This window comes from Fundulus heteroclitus, chromosome 15 (assembly GCF_011125445.2).
Source record: "Fundulus heteroclitus isolate FHET01 chromosome 15, MU-UCD_Fhet_4.1, whole genome shotgun sequence".
Taxonomy (NCBI): domain Eukaryota; kingdom Metazoa; phylum Chordata; class Actinopteri; order Cyprinodontiformes; family Fundulidae; genus Fundulus; species Fundulus heteroclitus.
This window is the reverse complement of record NC_046375.1, coordinates 19177378-19195956: the sequence shown is the minus strand read 5'-3', so window position 1 is coordinate 19195956 and position 18579 is coordinate 19177378. Positions and strand designations below refer to the sequence as shown.

Here is an 18579-nt window from a genome sequence, read left to right as displayed (position 1 = left end):
CTTACATAATCACACGCTTCCCTTTACTGTCCAGAGCAAAAGTTATGACTCTATTCTCTGTGAGGCAGAGATGTTGAGGACAGATGAGGAAAAAAAACAAACAAAACAAGATGTAAATGATTTGGGAAGATAAGCGCATCAGGTGGTGCAACAGGTCAAACTGGGTTAGCCATGCTGGTTAGTGGATAAACTCTATGATGAGCAAATGAAGGCAGCTGTATTTTTGCATGACTTGTCCTCTGACAAATTCTTGAATACTGAGGATGATCTTGATGAAAGAGGGCAACATGGTGAATGAAACTGGAAGTGCACGCCTTGCCCTGGACAGCTGGGAATTAGCCGTTGGAGGCCAGATGACGCTGCTTTGACACAATCTAAAATACTTCATCTTTTTTTTGGTATAGATGTATGGATTGTTCACTTTCCCCATTCTCCTAATTACTGGCCATGCAGCAAGTTTTTTTCCTTGTTATAAACCTACCCAGCTTATCTGCTTTCGCTTTCAACATGTTGACAGTTCTCTGCACTGAAAAAGCTCTATGAGTAGGAATAGAGCAACCAAATACTGCGGTTGACTTTATTCACAGTTTGCATCTTTTATTATTATTATTATTAATCAAACAAACACAAGGCAGACTTGCTACACTGGTTATAGATGAGTCACAAAACTAAAAACTAAACTAGGAAAATTTAAGCTTAGCTGAGGTAAGAAAAACTAAACTGAGCTAAAATGATCTAAGCTAAACTATGATAACGAGAACTGGCTGAACTAAACTTAACTAAAGTTAAAGCTAAGGCTGAAACAACTAAACGCTGCCAAACATAATCCTAAATACACGCAGTCAATGTAACTTAAACTGCGTACATGAAACCTAGCTAAGATAAACTAAACAAACCAAAGCTAATTGTCGATATATCAACTAAGCTCAGGGAAACTCAGCTAAAGTGAATCTATGACATTTAAAGATGCTGAAACGGTACAAACAGGAGATTAAACTGAAATTTAATACAAACAACAATATTAATAATTATTTAAAACAAGTCAAATTATTATTTTGTCAAGAAACGTAAATCATATACACAGTTGTCATACAGCTTTATATTTTGCTCCCAATCAGTGTTAAATTGGTTCTAATAACTTTTTGAAGGTCTTTTTCTTAGGACTTTGGTTGCTTATATAAAAAATTCTTCTCTGTGGTCCTTGTTCCCAAATGATGGCATGTTGTGCAACATGTCCCTAAAATGTTGAAACCAGAAAAGTGAAGACAGAAGAAGAAGCCTCGAGACTAAAAAAATAAAAAAAATAAAAATGTACAGCATATGAAGCAGGAAATAGTCCAGCAAAGTCCTTACACAGGACCCTAGAAATGCATCACCCCTGTGATTAAATTAAAAAGCAGCTGTTTGTCAGGCCTTCCACAAACAAATGACAATAGAAGCAGCCAAACTCTAAAAAAATAAATAAATCATTGCCAGACCTTCAAAAAGCCCAATAATTATCATATTAACAGGTTTTAGTAACAGCTGCAGTCAAATCAACATTAGTAAAGTTGGGATGCCGGCAGCAAACTGAAAGCACATGAACTTAGTTATGACGTGGAACCGTAATATCTGGAGTACTGTTCATGCTCTACCAAAAATCTAATATAGTTCTCTGTGGAAGAAATATGTGGTGTTATTTCCCCTTTTCCAGTTTGTGTTAAACTAATGCTGTTACTGCATCTAATTCACCGTGTTGTCTTCTACTGAAAGAGCTCATCTGAAATGTGAACTCTGGGATTATCAGAATAATATAAAAGTCATTGGATAGTATCAATACATGCTCTTGTTTATCATCTATAAAGAATCCCGAGGTAAACCATGGTTGAAATGGTACATTCAGAAGTCGTTGAAGCAAAGAATAACAAAAATATCCCTAATCTACCCAGTCCTAAAAAATAAAAAGCGGTGACATAATTGTTTACCTCATGTCTCCAAACTTCCTGGTGAGGGCGGTCCCAAGGTTACTGAAGGCAGCTGAGGTTTTCTGTCCTGCGGTGGACAGCGTCTCCGATGTCTTCTTGTATCTGGCAAACACACAACGACTTATACTCTATCTGACAATGAGGTCCTGTTAGTTCAACCCACCCCAAGATAAAGATGTCCCTGTCACACGCACAAACATCCACAAAAGCCATAAAATCAGGAAACAAAACGTTCATTTGGGCACCTCAAAGCCGATCTTATCATCGGGTGTTCTTTTTGATGATTTGTTCGGACACAACATAGATTCCTGTGTAAGCCATTTTATGGGAATTCTGGTTTTCACCTCCACTATTTGACACTCCTTTGGAGCCTGTGCTAAGTATCTGGATCAAAATATGGCACATTTAAGGAGTCAAATGTGTGTTACCCAGTGTGGAGACCTCACCCTCCTGTGGTCACACTGGTACATTATAGATGAGGCAGAGGCTGTGTGTGTAAAGTGATCTTCAGCATAAAGTGTAACTGGATAAGAGAGCAGCCTTTAGAGAATTATCCTCTTGTTCTACTCTGTCTCTTAGCGTTTGGATGAAAGCTCTGCTCTTCCACCCATCTGGGACACTGGATTGCTTCTCTGTACACAGAACGATTTGAATACGGTGCAAGAATTGTTGTTCTGTCTCGACTGGATGTACAGTGGCCCTTTCAAACATAAACCTTAATGGGGTTTTTACCGGGATATTAAAGTAACGTGAAGAAAACTTAATATAAAAGCTTTTGGTATCATTTTTGCAAATATAAAATCAGATGTTTGTCGTGGATTTGTACTCTGCCTGTTTCACTTTGATATACGTAAACAAAATCCTGGGTAACCCCTTTGTTAAAAAAAGGCGTGATAAGTCAGATTTCATCAAGTAAGAGACAGCTAACTCCAGTGCTCTGGTCAAATGCAAGCTAAATGTTTTGCCTCCATGCAAAGTACTTTGTGCAACGGGAAACTAAGGCCCTGTTTATAACACAACAGTCCCTTTAAAAACCAGATTGTTGTTTAGTTTCTGTTAATGCACCAACATGACAACATTTAAACTACAATCTCACATTGCAAAAACGGAACTAAAAATTAGTAATATTTTCTTAAAATGAGTATCTGTCCTTGATTTGAGCAGGTTAATAAGATGATCTGCCAATGGAATAAGACTTTTGCACTTAAAATAGGTGCAACTCATCTCCACTATCTTATTTTAAGTGCAGGATGTCTAATTATCTTATTTTAGGGGTCAAAATACTCATTCCATTGGCAGATAATATCATTTACCTGCTCAAATCTAGGACAAAAACACAAATTTTAAGAACATTTTATTTATTTTTAGATCCGTTTTTGCAGTGCAATGCACATCACTCTTGTGGAAAGGTTAAAAACGGTGTAATTTCCCTGCCGTTCTGCTCGTAGACAGTAAAAACACGCACATGCGTACAAACACTTCCTGGGTAAAAAGTTGCCACCACTAAGGCCGCATCCACGTGGAGCTGAATACTGTATCCGCACAGAAACGCTTAGGCATAAAGATAAAAGCGCACAAAGCTCAAAGAGCCTTATTAGCCGTTATAATACCTGTGCCGGGCCCGTGAGGGGTGCGGCAACGCTGCTACAGAAGTAAAGAAGGAGCAGACAGTGGATGCAGGAGAGAGAGAAAAGAAGCGTTTGTGTGCAGACGGACGACGAAGCGGCCGGCACACAAACATAATAGAGCAGAAAAATGTGTTGGTGAAAATCCACAATAATCTGAATAGTGTCTAAACCACAACGGACACTCTAAAGTCCACCGTTGTTGTTGTTTGTGTTTGAAGATGGGTGAAAAGGGAGAGACGAGGTCTACGTTTGCTCGTATGTGCAAAAACGCTAGTTTGTAGCCGGTTACACGGATAGGGGTGTCAAGTCGCGGCTGCTGCAGAGGGAGGCGTCAGGCTTATCCACTCTGGGAGCATGTTTCAAATGTAGTGCGGCCGTTTGGTCTGCATGGGAAGTTAGTCAGATACAACCAAACCCGGCTTCATTAGCTTCACCTGGATGGGGCATAGGTCATACTGTCCCTGGTCGGCCCCACACAGGGAGATACTGTTTTTTTGTCCTGGGTAAACGACAACAGTGACTGAGATGTTTTCAAAACGTTACACTCTGGAACCCGTTTTTAAATCGTGCCATTTTCAGAGAAAACGAGCCCCGTTGTGGTGTAGACGAACAGCAGAAACGCAGCAAAACATCTGTTATCATCGACAAACGTCGTGTAAGCCGGGCCCAAACTGGCCACCCACCTAAACACTGTGAAAGGTGACTTTAGCAGCGCCTTGCTGTGGGGATGCTTCTCTTCAGCAGGAGCAGAAAAGCTGCTCACGGTTAACGGAAGATGGTTCTAAGCCTAATACAAGGCAGCTCTGCCAAAACCCTGTAAGCGGCTGCAAAAGACTTGCGATGGAGGCAGACTAAAACAACAGCAAATACACAACCAGAGCGTCAATGGAGTGTTTTAGGTTAAAGCATATTCGTGTATTAGGATACGCTATACCTAAATCTTGTTGAAAACTGTGATGTTACAGAGACTGAGCCATTTTGCAATGAAGAATGGATGAAGATTTCAGTCTCTAGTCGTGCAAAGCTGCTAGAGACAAACCCTTAAACATAGATTCACTGTTATCACTAGATGTGTTAACAGTGAAAGGCGGCTCGACAAAGTAGACTCCAGGGGTCTTAGTGGAAACGCGCTGCAAACCTTTCAGATGCTTAGCTCCGGTTAAAAACACCGAGCACGTATGGCACCGGCACGTTTTTCTCATCTTAGTAACTGGAAGTCATGATGATCAATGTATCTCAGTATTGGATACAAAAAAAAAAAAAAAAGACATTCACAGTGTTTTGTTCCTCCTTGCAGAAAACAGACACCACCCACAGATTTAATAGATTGGAGTGCCTGCAAAGAGCGCATCCTGTTAACCTTGTTCTGTGATCAACCATAGCCTTAAGGGGAATTTTAAAATCAGTTTAATGAAGTCTGTTTCAGAAAGCACGGCAGCGATAAGAAAGCAGCACACGCGTTCTGCAGCGACCGGCCCTGGATTGAGCTTTCTAGCTTCCTTTTTGCAAACAGGCTCTGTGTGGACTGGACCACCTATCATCTTAACTCAGAGCGCATTCATGTTGACAGCAAACAATCTGCCATGTGCCGCCCCGACAGGCTAACACACGCACCCTCCGGTCCCTCCAGGTGTTTCCAGCTGTGCGTTTGTCTCACATTGACTGGTTAACTTACGCGGTGGAGGTCTGCATGTCGTGCCAGCCTCGGCTGAAGTTGTTCCTCAGCTCGCTGAGGGGAGTGATCCCCAGCTTCTGTTTGAGCTCAGCGTGCTGCTTCTCTTTGGACAACAAAACCTGCTTCAGTGTGCTGATCTCTTCTTCCAGCTGGCCAAAAAATAGAAAGATGGGGTTAGGTGTATGTTTTTTTTTTTTAAACTGAGAGTGTGGATTATAATCTGCTGGTGTGTCTGCGTATACTTTGGTCAGCTCCTGCAGAATCTCTTCCCTCTCCTCCTCGGTCATGTTGGTGGTGTTCAGGCTGACTTCTGACACCATATCCTCGTCGGCCTCCCTCAGAGGCTGAGAGTCTAGAAAACCTGTTTGAGAAGCAAGACATTCAAGGAGATTTACCAGAAGAACACAAGAAAAGTCTCGATGAAATCTTCTGTGTTGAGAGCCGTGCAAGCGCTTCGATTTCTGACCGTGGGGTCAAGTTCCAACAAGCAAATTATGATGTTCCTTTTTTTGTTTCAAGAGGAACATGAGCTACTTCCAGCTTTCATGACTTCCAGTGTTTACGTTTTTGCTGGGTTTCAAATTATTGTAAATAATACCAGAGTTGTGTTCGGTAATATCATACAGTGATGGTGGAAAAACAGTCCTCCAGCCCTGCTTATTTTTCCAGTGTACATGCCGTACTATTCCTTGGCGCGTAAATTGTTTGTTGCCGTGTGCCTGACGGTATCTGCGTCCAAATCTCTGTGCGATTGTCTTGTCTCCGTGTCTGGTTGCATCTCTGACTGTTATGTAATCTGTGGCTGCAGCCTCCAGGGCTTTAATCTGCCTTGGCTAATGTGGATTATCTTGCTTTAGCTCTGCTAGCCAACACGACACTCTGACATCCACTGAATAATCTACAATGGCCAGATGCTGTCAAAATTTCCACAGGAATGAACGGCTTTTATTGTAGATGTCAAAAGGTAAAAAAAGAGGAAAACAAAAGAAGGCGTGCTTCTCTATAATCAGAAACTAACTGCGGGGGTTAGATTTTTATGGGAACTGAGAGAGGAAGAAACATCTGTTCTCTCAGAACAACAACAAAAAAAAAAACATCAAGGCCACGCTAAAGTTTTGCCAGTTTAGATATACAAATCTAAAACTGAAATATGTGGACTACAGAACAGTGGACGGACAGCTGGCATAAGCCAAACACAGCATTCCAGGAAAGGAAACTCATGCCAACCGAGAAACATGGAAGGAGAAGTGTCGTGGTTCGGCGGCGCTTTGCTGCAGCAGGACCGGGCCAGCTCGCCATCCCAGAATCCATTACGAATACTGTTTTGTATCGGCCGCTATTGAGGAAAACATGAGCAGCATGGCTGTTTAAAAAAAAGAATTACGCTGAAACAGAAACGGACCCTCCTACGTGACGGTGACCCAAACCTCGCTGGTACGTCAAGGAAAGGCTGAGAGTTAGAAAATGGAAATTGCAGGACCGAGTCATTGACTGATGTCATTGAGATGCAGGGGGGTGACTTGAAACGAGTGACGGGCAGATGGCAACGTGAATCAGTGGAAGCAATGGGAAGCATCTCACTGAAGTTAGCTCAGCCAAAGGAGCTAGGGCCTCCTGACTTTTTCCTCAGCTAGAAAAGGCAATTAGTCATGCATATCTTGTTTAATGATTTAAACAGGGTTCATTTTCTTATTTTCTAAGTGCAAATGAAACAAATTATTTCCCAGAGATAAAAAAATGAGGTTAGACACCAATATGTTATCATTTCTTAAGGAAAAGACTGAATATTTAATGGTGAGTCCTATTTTATCCACTTGACTGTATATGTAGTCTGCCATAAACAAACGGGCGTAATAGAATAGGTTATTTTGCCTTATTGTTAGGTTGTTGGTTTTTTTTTTTTTTGTAATTTAGACAACTGCATTCAAAAGTGTGATAGGTTGAGGGCCTGTATGTTATTTTTTTAAGTAAAGAAAATCCCTTTTCACTTCTATTAACCATCATACAGGTTGGGAACCGGCAGCAGTACCTCCATCTCTGGTATCTCATTAAAGGGATTTCAGACCATATAAATAAGACACATTTTAGTAGATGGCACACTTTTTTTTTCCTAACTTATCCCTTGAAGCCAGAGACCAACCCTTGCCTAACATAAACAGATCATAAAACGCATGAAGCATCCGCAGCACGGCTGTGTAAACACAAAACAAGGAAGACAAATACATGTAGGTCATGGCCTCAAGGATGTGTGTTGTGGCCGTAAAGCGGTTTTGGACCACTTTAACGAGATGAGAGTGATTTACCGTACCTGCAGTCAGGCGTCCTCTCTCTTCGCAGCAGTGCATTATAAAACATGTGAGGAGACATGGGGTCAGTCAAGGCTGATGTGCATTCATGTGTGCTTTAAAAAAAAAAAAAAAGGGGCACAGCAGCACCTCAGGGAGCTAACACAGACAAACCAGTCAACTCAAGCACAGCATGCAGCGGGTCAGTTCAACAGAGGCAGGTCTCTAACAGGGCGCTACTTCAGCCAACATTACACAGCAGGACGACAATGAGACTTTTAGATGCCCGCAGCTCCAACAGCCTTTCGTGTCTAAGTGTATTTAGCGTTAGTTTCTGTTTAGATCGCCATGAAAAGATGCCTTAAAAGACAAAATCAGGAGGGGGGAGTCCCAGTTTAACCTTTGCTTGTTAAAGAACTTGGAAAATGTAGAAGATGTGTTCACATGAGGCCAACAAACCGCCAATAGCTCTGATATTAACAGCTTTTTTTTTTTTTTTATTACAGAAAATATGTATATATTGTCTGTACCTTACATTTGTTTAAAGCTTTTCATTTTTCTAACCGGCAGCAGGTATTTCAGGCCTTTGTCATTTCGTACGTTTGTGGTTCCGACCATGCGTCACTTCGTACCCGACCTCATGTCCCACATCGACTTTTGATGATTTTAATTGTTTTTTCCTACTGTAAGGAAACATGATGATGAGAGTCCAGTAATAAATTAGATCTGCCCATAAAAGGTGGCCCAGATTAATCTCTGTTTGATCAAAGAGCACAATCTTTCATTTATCCTATGACTCGACTGGCCCAGTCATATATTACAAAAGCAATAAATGGAAATGCGGAGTGACGCAACATTATCTCATAATACAATACAATCTAATTACAGATTCAGTTTTAATGATTATTATTTACTTAAGTCATCTATAAAGGAGGAAGCCACTAGGATAAATAAACTGATATGCGGTGGCTGCATACATGGGTGATAAATAGTTTGTGTTTGGGTAGAAAACATAAGACGGTCAGGAGAAACTGGTAATGGCCGGATCTGAGACGGGGATACAAGCTGGCAAAACGACGAGTCGGCTGGGAGCCTTTCTGACCTCTATTCATTCCTTTCAAAATAGCAAAATCCTTTAAGTTAGCATTTTTTTTATTTATCTTGGCTGACAGTCATTTCAGCTGAAATATGTTTCCTTTTAGCAGGAATACCCAGAAAAACGTTGCTGGTCAGCGCGAGTCATAGATGCACAAAGTTAAAGTCACAATCCCACTCTGCATTTTGCAACACATGCCAGACAAAAAGCTCATTTCTATCCTGGTTAGCATTTAGCTCGTATGGCCAACACTGTGGCTATGGGTTTGCAGTATGATGAGTCAGGTCTTTGGAGACCCTGCGTGCCTCCAAACCAGCTGACTAAGCAAAACTGAACAGTGACCCCATGTTGCATTTTAACTTAACTTTCTCCCATGATAACGTATGTAATATAAAGGAATTAGCAACAATAGCAGGCGTGTTCACATTGGCTGAGAAGGTTATAACATAATATTAATCTTACTTGAGATTAAATCCATCTAAACGTTTCAGTGTCCCGTTAAGATAATTATCTTACTTTTTTAGTGATTTCCCAATGATACAAAAGTAACTAACATAATATGTTGTTTCTATCATTTGGAAATGACTAAAAGGTCTGCTAATTTGATTTGACTGATTTATCTGAAAGGGGACAATGCAATTTAATAAAACACATGACATGAAAATTCATGAGGTAATATGAGCATCATTTATATTAGAATAATAACTTATTGGGAGGATAGCAGTTAATCTCTCCAACAAGCCCAAATAGAATAAAAGGCGTATTAAAGCCAGATGGTTTAGAGGTCCAAACAAGGTCAGAGGTCATCTACTCTCTAGGTTCTAGTCTATGTCCCTTTTCACCTGTGCTGTCTAGCTGCATGTCCCAAGTGGTGGACATGGCCCAGCTGTCAGACTGACACCCTGATGTGCGACACCACTGATCCTCCACCCGGGACGAGGTGTTACCCCAATCTGTCAGGCTTTCCCCATTTTGGACCAGCGGGGCCAAGTCCTCCCCATGTGAGCTCCTCCGACTGGACTCCTCCCCACCAGAGTGGTGAAACCTATCCAAACCTGAGCAAAGTTACAGGTGAGTACGTTCAGAGTCGGTGACATAAAAGGCCAAAATAGATTTTTTTTTTTTCATTTGACCAACAGAAAACAAAGGAAATTATGAATAATGAGGCCTCTCTGGGGTATGATCTCTACAGCCTCTGTGTTTGATCATTTGTGTCAGATTCACAAACTGATGGTTCTGATGCAGTCGCTACACAGCTCTGACCAAAAGACACAGGCCCACCTCATAGGGCTGCAGCTCGTTGTGTAAAGGATGCGGGTTTCCCTGGGCTTTAATAGCATTTTGCAGATGTATTTTTGAACTAAATCATTTCGACCTGTAAGGTTCTTTTAAAAAAGGGGAAAAAAAAAAAAAGATGTGGTGCACATCCTTCCTCCAGGAGAAACGTGGCACTCTGTGCACACTGCTACCTCTTGTGCTCAGACTGACCAGGACGTCAGAGGATGTCAGAAGCGCATAATGGAGGGTACTGTATGGCAGTGAGGGTGCTGGGTGGCAGTTCGGAGCCGTGGGTCTTAAACTGCGGTAATTGCACTAGCGCTGGAAGTTAGGCTCCCCTGTAGATGGTTTCGTTAGACACCGAGTAGAGGGTTCTTATATTTTTATCTTCTGTAGGTTCTACGAAACCAACGAAATGCTGAAACTGCCTATATTAGGAATGACCCTTTTGCTGCATCTGGATAACTCAGATCATCTCATTTCAAACTGTAGGACTCTTGGATTTACCAAATAAGGAATGGGTTATTTCACACTAAATGCAGGTTCTTTAAAAGCACAGATTGTGAACTTTGGTAACTTTTTTTTTTGTAATATTCCTAAAACAGAAGTTTTAGTGCTTCGTTATTTCTGCCACAGGTTAACACTCATGCTTGCAGCTCAACCTGAATTTGAAGTTATCTGTAGACCAAACGGGTAGTAAAACAGCACATTTTAATTTTTGAATAAGTTTGCGATCAGTTAATAGGGGAAAATGGGAAAATGTTGAAAGCCACATGTGATGCGGTTAAACTACATCATGTCCGTTTATTATAAATCAATGTAAAATCACTAGATTAGGAAAAAATAGATAAAAGAAAAATCTATTTAATTTTCTTCCTTTTTATACTTAACTAGTCCTGGGAGTGATAAAAACTAATTCCATACTTTTCCGGACATTTCGAGACGGAGCGAATAATCTGCGAAGAGCTCATAAACTGTCGGAAGATGAGCTGTAGTGGCAACTTTAAAACAGAGATAGCCAAAAGATGAACATTAGCGGGGGGCAAAAAACTCCTTTAGAATATTTTCCAAATGCCTCTTGAAACCAAAAAAAGATATTTGAACCAGGATAGTCTTAGCGGTTAGGTAGCGCAGCACCTTTCAACTTCTGTGAAGTTCTGTGAGGGATCAGGCAACAGGATTACACTGAACTGATAGGCCACGGCGCCTGTTAGGAGTTCTGGGGAAAATTTGATTATTTATGGACTCCCTGTGACAAAGCTGACCTGTACCAATGAGTTTAGGCACGTGTTTCTAAAGCCATAAATAAAAGAAAAAAAAAAATTGACAAGGAAAATCTTTGTTTTACATCTGACCTGAACATGGTTCAGTAGGAGATTCTTACAATGTGATAACACCGAGTACAAGTACCTGTACATAGTCATAGCTTATTTACACTAAACCTTAAAACAACAAAAAAAAATCTTAAAAAGAGAAAAACAGCAATTACTACTGCTGAGGCTTAAATGAGGCTTAAATGACATAATGTCTATATATTATATTCTTAGTGTTATTTTAATATTCACATATAGATTTAAGCTGAAAATGTAGTTATGGTTTAAAGTAAACATGCTTTGTTTTGGTGTATTTTCAGAGATAATTCTTGGTGTAAAAGCTTTGAGAAGTGTGGTGTTTTAGTTATAGCGTGGTTACTGGTCCTGACTTTTCTAAGTAGTTTTGTTTTCTGGATTTCTGAATTTGATTTGCTTCCGCACGCAACAGTTGATGTTCCCCTAAGGCTGCAGCTACAAGGATGCTCGGTATGAGGGATTGCTGCAAAGGCATCGACACAACGCAAGAGACTGTCCACTGTAGCTGCACACTCATCCAGGAGGAGAGACCGCAGCAAGTCAGTGACTCCATGCAATCTTCTGGATTTCTTTAGACAGAAAACATTTTTACCAATCTGAACGATGAACTGAACCCGACTCTGCTGTTAATATAGCGACGGTTAATTTGGGGTGTATGTAGCTGACTTTGAATTGACTTGAGACGACATGAGCTGTGAATCGACGGCAGATAAATGAACTGAAGTGAACCTGATGTAGAGCTGAAGATTCCAAGCCAAGCCTGGAAACTAAAATGTTAATCTGATGACAAACTGAGAACTAAATTTAGATGAACCTACGTTAACTCTGGTCTGATTATTCAAGGTGCAGCGTTAGATTTAATAAAAACAGAAAACAGACTGAACTAGATCAGTAACTGTAGGCTTAAAAGACGAAAAAAAAAAAAAACTACGACAAAAGTTAATAAAAAGGCACAACAGGCCGGAGACGGGTGGTCTTATTGTTCCTGCGATTAAAACTGAGTATTTAGCATACTTCTCTAATCCATCCACACAGAAGTGAATAGACACCGCCTCCACAAAAGGAGAATAAAACAGCTCAATCTTACCTAAAACACGGTGGGAAGTAGAGAAGATTTTTCTGGCTGATACCAATTTTCTGTTTTCTTTGAGGGCTGCCGATTCAGACTTTCACAGATTTCAGTTTCTTCTTCAATATATTGTATTCACACAAAAATAAAAGGATAAAGAAGGCTGTAGGTTCACTGAGAGAGATGGTTTTGGATCCATTGGTAAATGAAGTAATTACAAGCATGTGTCCTTGGCCTTTTTATCAAATCAAAAAAAAAAAAGAAAAAAAAAGTACACTCTGTGCATCTGACCTGCTGTTCCCGGGTCACAACTGATAGAGGCCTTCGGTCACTTTTAAGTGGATTTAATTCATCCTTTTTAAAACAAAACCCCTTTTTCCTCAGATTTGACTTAATTACGAGTCTTTTTTTTTTTTTAATGTCCATCATTGTCTTCCGTTGTGTCGACTTTTCTCACTCGGCTCACATTCCAGTAATCTCTCGAGTGACGTTAAATCCACCCCGAATCACACCGGAGCAGAAAGTGCTGCTTCCCTGATCCCCGCTTAGACGGACGTTAGGCACGCTTTGGCCATTTTGTTTTCCAGTGATTCAGAGTAGATTTACTCTGGCCTCACTCAGAGAGTTGAGTCTTACCCATGTCTCCTTCATGTGTGGCTGAGTTAAGCCATTCCTCCTCGGGGCCCACGCTGGCCCAGTCCAGCACTGCTTCACTCAGAACACTAGAGTACAGCTCTGCGGCAGAGCGAGGCGGCGGGTGGAGACGGGATAGAAGAAAACTGGGTGATTTATCCACACACACACACAGACACATTGTTAAGATGTTTCCTCTATTCAGACCCCATCTGGCCCTGCCAGACGCAGTGAGGTGCGTTTCACTGCAGGTCATCGGTGTCTAGCATCTAGGGAAACGTTTTTTCTCCCTGTGTGTGTTCGCGCAGGATCGTGACTTCTCGGACCTTTCAAACAGGCTATACCCGATTCCTGCAATCTGCACTTCCTGAAGCCAGGAAACCAAAGTGGGTTAGTGAACGGACGACGTCTGGTAACGGACAAAACCTCATTACGACACACTGCAGAAGGAAACAAGGCGGCGCGATGCCAGCCTCACTCGCCGTCTACTCCTTCTAGTTCCACATTTGACCAACAGACTTGGTTTATAGGGAAGTGGAGACTGCAACTTTTACTGGAAACAAGGAAAAAAAAAAAAAGGGGCCATCAGCTCATGTTATATGCATTTTTGCCAATTAATAACTAATTAATAACATTAAAAACGAGGACATCAACTCAACAAGCTAACTATTTCACCCTCTAAGTCCAGCGATTAATCATGGGTGAATATTTATCTCCCTCTGTACTCGTCCTACTTCAAATGTCTCTCCCTTTGGTTCGGGTTGGGAGTGAAATATCTTTGGTCACAAGACTCCAATTTGGCCCGATGGTCATGGGGCTATAATCAGAGACTGAGAGGGGGGGGGGGGGTCTATTATAGCCAAACTGAGGTCAAGTAATACGCTCTACGCAGCATCTCAGCCTCCTAAACCCAACCGAGGGCTCAATGCCCAGACTTTAATCAACAATAAATACGTTAATTAGACTGCTTTAGAAGGGATTTCACATTTCAATAACATAATGCAACTCATCCATAAACAATGCAAGCTTTTTTTTTTTTTTTTTTTACCCCCCTCTGGTTTAAAACTTTAAACTTAGAGCCTTGTTAGCGAAAAGAACCACTCGTTTAATTCTGGAACGCAAAGGGATGCAATTACCTAGCTGGACAAAAGACATCTTTATCCCACTGAGTGACTTGTGTAGACATTTATATATATTTTTTAGCCCACTTTGATCAGTTAAGAAGACTTCTGTGTTGAGAAAATTCACAAGGTGGAACTACAGAAGCATCAGCATCTTTCTGCAGTTAGACGTTCAGAGGAAGTGGACTTGCAGGAAAGCAAGCAGAGGGAAAAAAGGGATGTTTAACAAAAACACTGAAACAGCATTTTATCCTCTTAGCCAGGAAATAACATCCAGCACTGGTGGAGCTCACACAAAGTCCAACTTTGTTCTCAAGCTTCATGACGGTGTCCCTGCTTTTTTATTAATCCAGCCAAACGCATCCTACACGGATTAAATTACCAATCAAACCTCCCTGAGGTTAAGCAAGTGGCTGTTACCGTGTTTCATTCATATTTATCCGTATGTGTCATTATAACGCTGCTCATTTGCAGAGAAGAACCCATTTCTACCTGCTTGGTTCATTACTAACAAAAGTGAGGCTCTAAAATACAGCACCGCAAAAACATGAGGAAAGTGCGGCGACCTGCGGCGGGTGACCCCGACTCACCTTGCTGCCTGGTTTCCATCTGCGACGCTCAGGTGAACTTCCCTGGTAACCTTCAGAGACAGACAGCACGCGCTGCGCCGCTTCTAAGATCAGCACCGCCGAGGTGTCACGCGCCCAGCAAGCTTCGCAGGCGGAGCTTTGATTGCCAGCCAATAGGCTCCTGTTATGGCAAGTGCGTTTGTCATTTTTTTCAGGCAACATATGTTTCATGACGTGACAAATACTGTTATGTCTAGTTTGAAGTTTTCCACCACATTACGTTTGAGATGAGTTGATCATAAAGCACAGGTAAGATCAAATATTTATTTGTTTGAAACTTTTATTATACCAGTAGAACATGCAGTTTACTACATGTTTTTCTTCTCAAAAAGAAACAAGTAAAAAATGAGTGGGTATATTTGAAGATGAGAAAACTTATTAAAGCTTTATTTTCAAGCAACTATTTACTTAGTATAGATTTCAAGATTCTGTTTTTTTTTTTAATAAGAGCATTAAAACTCCATTTTTAATGGGGTAAATTTTGCCTTAAAGTTTTCGTTCTTCCCTAAAATCACAAAAGCACATAGTAGAAATGATAGAGAAATTATGTTGCTTGTTGAGGGAGTGTCTCATTTGTCAGCGAAATGTTTTAACCAGTTCTTGAATTAAGTGCCAAATGGGATTCAGCCAAACCCTTGTTTCTCTTCAAAACAAGTAGGCTAATTTACAATAGAATTTACAAAAGAATAGTTATGTTCCTATTTATAACCCACATTTTAAATATTGACATTCACGGTTCACCATCTAAACATTTTAAATTAGTTAACATATAAACTAGTTCAGGGTAACTTTTTTGTATTTACATAGGTTTTATACATCCTTTCGACATTCATTATTTAGCAATAACCACTGCATCATCACACTCCCTTTGAAACCTGGCCTTGACATCCGTTTAATTCTGCTCTTTATTAATGCAAACTGTATTTGAATTTGACCTTATTCCCAATAAGCTTCCCTATTTTATATATTTTTTTCTTTTCAGCATTACAGGAAGCAGTGATAGGCTGAAGTTTTTATAGAAAATCTGCCCATTAGAACCATGCTTTTATCTTTGAGGAATGTGTTGCAAATCTTTTCGGTGCATAAGGAAGTCAAAAAGTCAGCTTAAGGAATGTTCACTCCCAAAATAAAACCCTAAAAAAAATATTTAACGATGACAGGTAGAGTTACACTGTGCTTAATAATATCTATACAAAAAACAACCTTGCTATGTTCAAACGTTAGCCGAGAAATGAAAGCCATTCATGGATGCCCTCATTTGAGCGTGTACACAACCTGTTATTGTGCATTTACTATTGCAGTGGATCCCATGGATATTTTTAAAATATAATTCTTACTAGGGGTACACTGCATTTCAAACACTTGCAATCCAATTACTAGTTATATAGTCAGGTGTTTAATTTTAAATGTAGATAGGCATTAATCAAATAATTCAAACTGGTTGTGAGGTGAATACTGCCGTCTTTTGTTGGGATATTGCCAGAGTGACTATGGTTTTCTCCTGGTGTATGGAACATAGAGTAACCATAGCCTGTCCAGCCAGACTGACTTAAGCCCAGTGTAAGTCAGTTTGGCTGGCCAGGTCAGAGTAACCAAGGTTGCCACTCCCTCTCCTGCCTCACCAAAAAAAAAAAAAACTATTTTTAGATCAAAAGTAAAACAGTCCTACCTACCACACTACACTCTGTCTGTAAAGCAGCAATTTGCAGGCTGGATTTCTGAACAGACCGCCCGGTTAATTAACCAGCTAATATAAGCTTGTAATGGTCCCAGTGTTTTTAACTATGCAGACGACACACAGCTCTACATCACCATGTCACCAGGTGACTATGAACCAATTCAAGCACTGAGTAAATGCCTAGAAGAAATCAATGCATGGATGTGTCAAAATTTTCTTCAGTTGAACAAAAACAAAACAGAAGTAATAATATTTGGACCAATAGAGGAGAGATCAAAAGTTAGGTCACAGCTTCAGTCGCTTCAGCTAAAAACCACCAATCAGGCCCGAAATCTGGGAGTAGTGATGGACTCAGACCTGAACCTCCAAAAGCATCTAAAGACAATTACAAGGTCAGCTTTCTACCACCTGAAGAACATTTCTAGGATTAAAGGACTGATGTCTCAGCAGGATCTGGAAAAACTAATCCATGCGTTTATTTTTAGTAGAATTGATTACTGCAACGGTGTTTTTACAGGTCTGCCTAAAAAGTGGATCAGACAGCTGCAGCTGATCCAGAACGCTGCTGCCCGCGTTCTCACTAAGACTAAGAAAGTAGAGCACATAACCCCAGTTCTAAAGTCCTTACACTGGCTCCCTGTATCTCAGAGAATAGACTTTAAAATACTTCTGTTAGTCTATAAATCTCTAAATGGCTTAGCACCTAAATACATCACAGACTTGTTATCAGCGTATAAACCCTCCAGACCACTCAGGTCTTCTGGCTCCAGCCTACTCTGCATACCTAGAACCAGAACTAAACAAGGAGAAGCAGCATTTAGTTCCTATGCTCCACTTATCTGGAACAAACTTCCAGAAAACTGTAAAAGTGCAGAAAGCCTGAGTTCCTTTAAATCGAGATTAAAAACACATTTGTTTAGAATTGCCTTTGAATGTTCAAGTTAAAATGTTTTACTGTTTTCAAATGTTCTTTTTTGTTTCTACACTATCCCTACTTGCTTTTATTCTGTTTTATTTTCCAATATTTTAATCATGTAAAGCACTTTGCATTGTCTCTGTACTGAATTGTGCTATATAAATAAATTTGCCTTGCCTTGCCTTTCCCATTACAAATATCTGCACACATATTATGAATGTCTCTTAAAATAGACATACATAATAAACGGGTGAAGGGAGAATTATGTCTTGTAACTTTATTGTAGATATCCAAAAATTAAGATTTTCCTATAAATAATTTGATTTTAGATATTTGTGTCGTTAAATATAGATAATAACAAAGTTCTTGTGGATGTTTGGAGTTAAAGGCTAGGAGCCGGGACTCCTAGCCTCTGCTGAGAAAAGTGACGACTGTGGATAGGAAGTCCCCTTCTGGCTGTTTACATTAATCTTTTTGGCACAAAGATGTTTATCTATAGATACATACATACAATACTCATGAAGTCCAGCCATATGTCAGATTAGCCATTTTAACAACTGGTTGATTTCTAGATGTCTTTTTCCCCCCTTCAAACAATCCAAGTTATGAATACCTTTAATACAAATGCTATGTTAGATACTTGTTGCTATATTATTTAAATGAATTTTTTTATATATATATATATATATATATATATATATATATATATATATATATATATATATATATATATATATATATATATATATATATATGGATTTTTATCAAAAGTATTCATAACTTGGATATATGGATTGATAGACAAACAGACAGATATAGCTATAGATGCTTTGATTATATACTATAACAACTTTCCATACCTGAGAAATCAACTCACTAAGTGTAGAGTGGAAAAAGACATTAACGTGTTACAACATTGACCACTCAACAGTAAGACGGTTTTTCTCTTGTGCAGCACATTTTTCTGTGTGGAGAACCACAGATTTGGGATTCACTTGGACGTTACTTGCAAAACACATTGTGAAAATGCAATACCACAGACAACAGCTGACCCCAGAACAGCTGCTGAGGAAAGATTCAAAAGCTTTGTTAAAAGAATATGACATTTAGCGCGCATAGAAACGCAATAACTCACATTTCCAAGACTTGCACATTTACTCCCGTATCTCCCTCCTCATTTGTCTGTCAATGATCATCCAATAAGCTTTTCATGTTTTCTTTGCATTTTCCAACTTGCTATAACTGCAATGTTCGCTTC

The 18579-nt window shown here is 40.0% G+C and overlaps 1 protein-coding gene across 1 annotated transcript; it reads right to left on the bottom strand.

Annotated features, from left to right (window-relative positions):
- Positions 1 to 1924: 1924 nt before the first annotated feature.
- LOC105930534 (tpd52 like 1) lies at positions 1925 to 18544 on the bottom strand. Its single transcript, XM_021319611.2, has 8 exons — positions 18457 to 18544; positions 14689 to 14848; positions 12981 to 13079; positions 9491 to 9703; positions 7576 to 7596; positions 5510 to 5628; positions 5268 to 5416; positions 1925 to 2066 (listed from the first exon to the last, which is right to left on the bottom strand). Exons 2-8 carry the CDS (start codon positions 14705 to 14707, stop codon positions 1961 to 1963), a joined length of 726 nt encoding a protein of 241 aa, XP_021175286.2. The 5' UTR covers positions 14708 to 14848; positions 18457 to 18544; the 3' UTR covers positions 1925 to 1960.
- Positions 18545 to 18579: the final 35 nt, after the last annotated feature.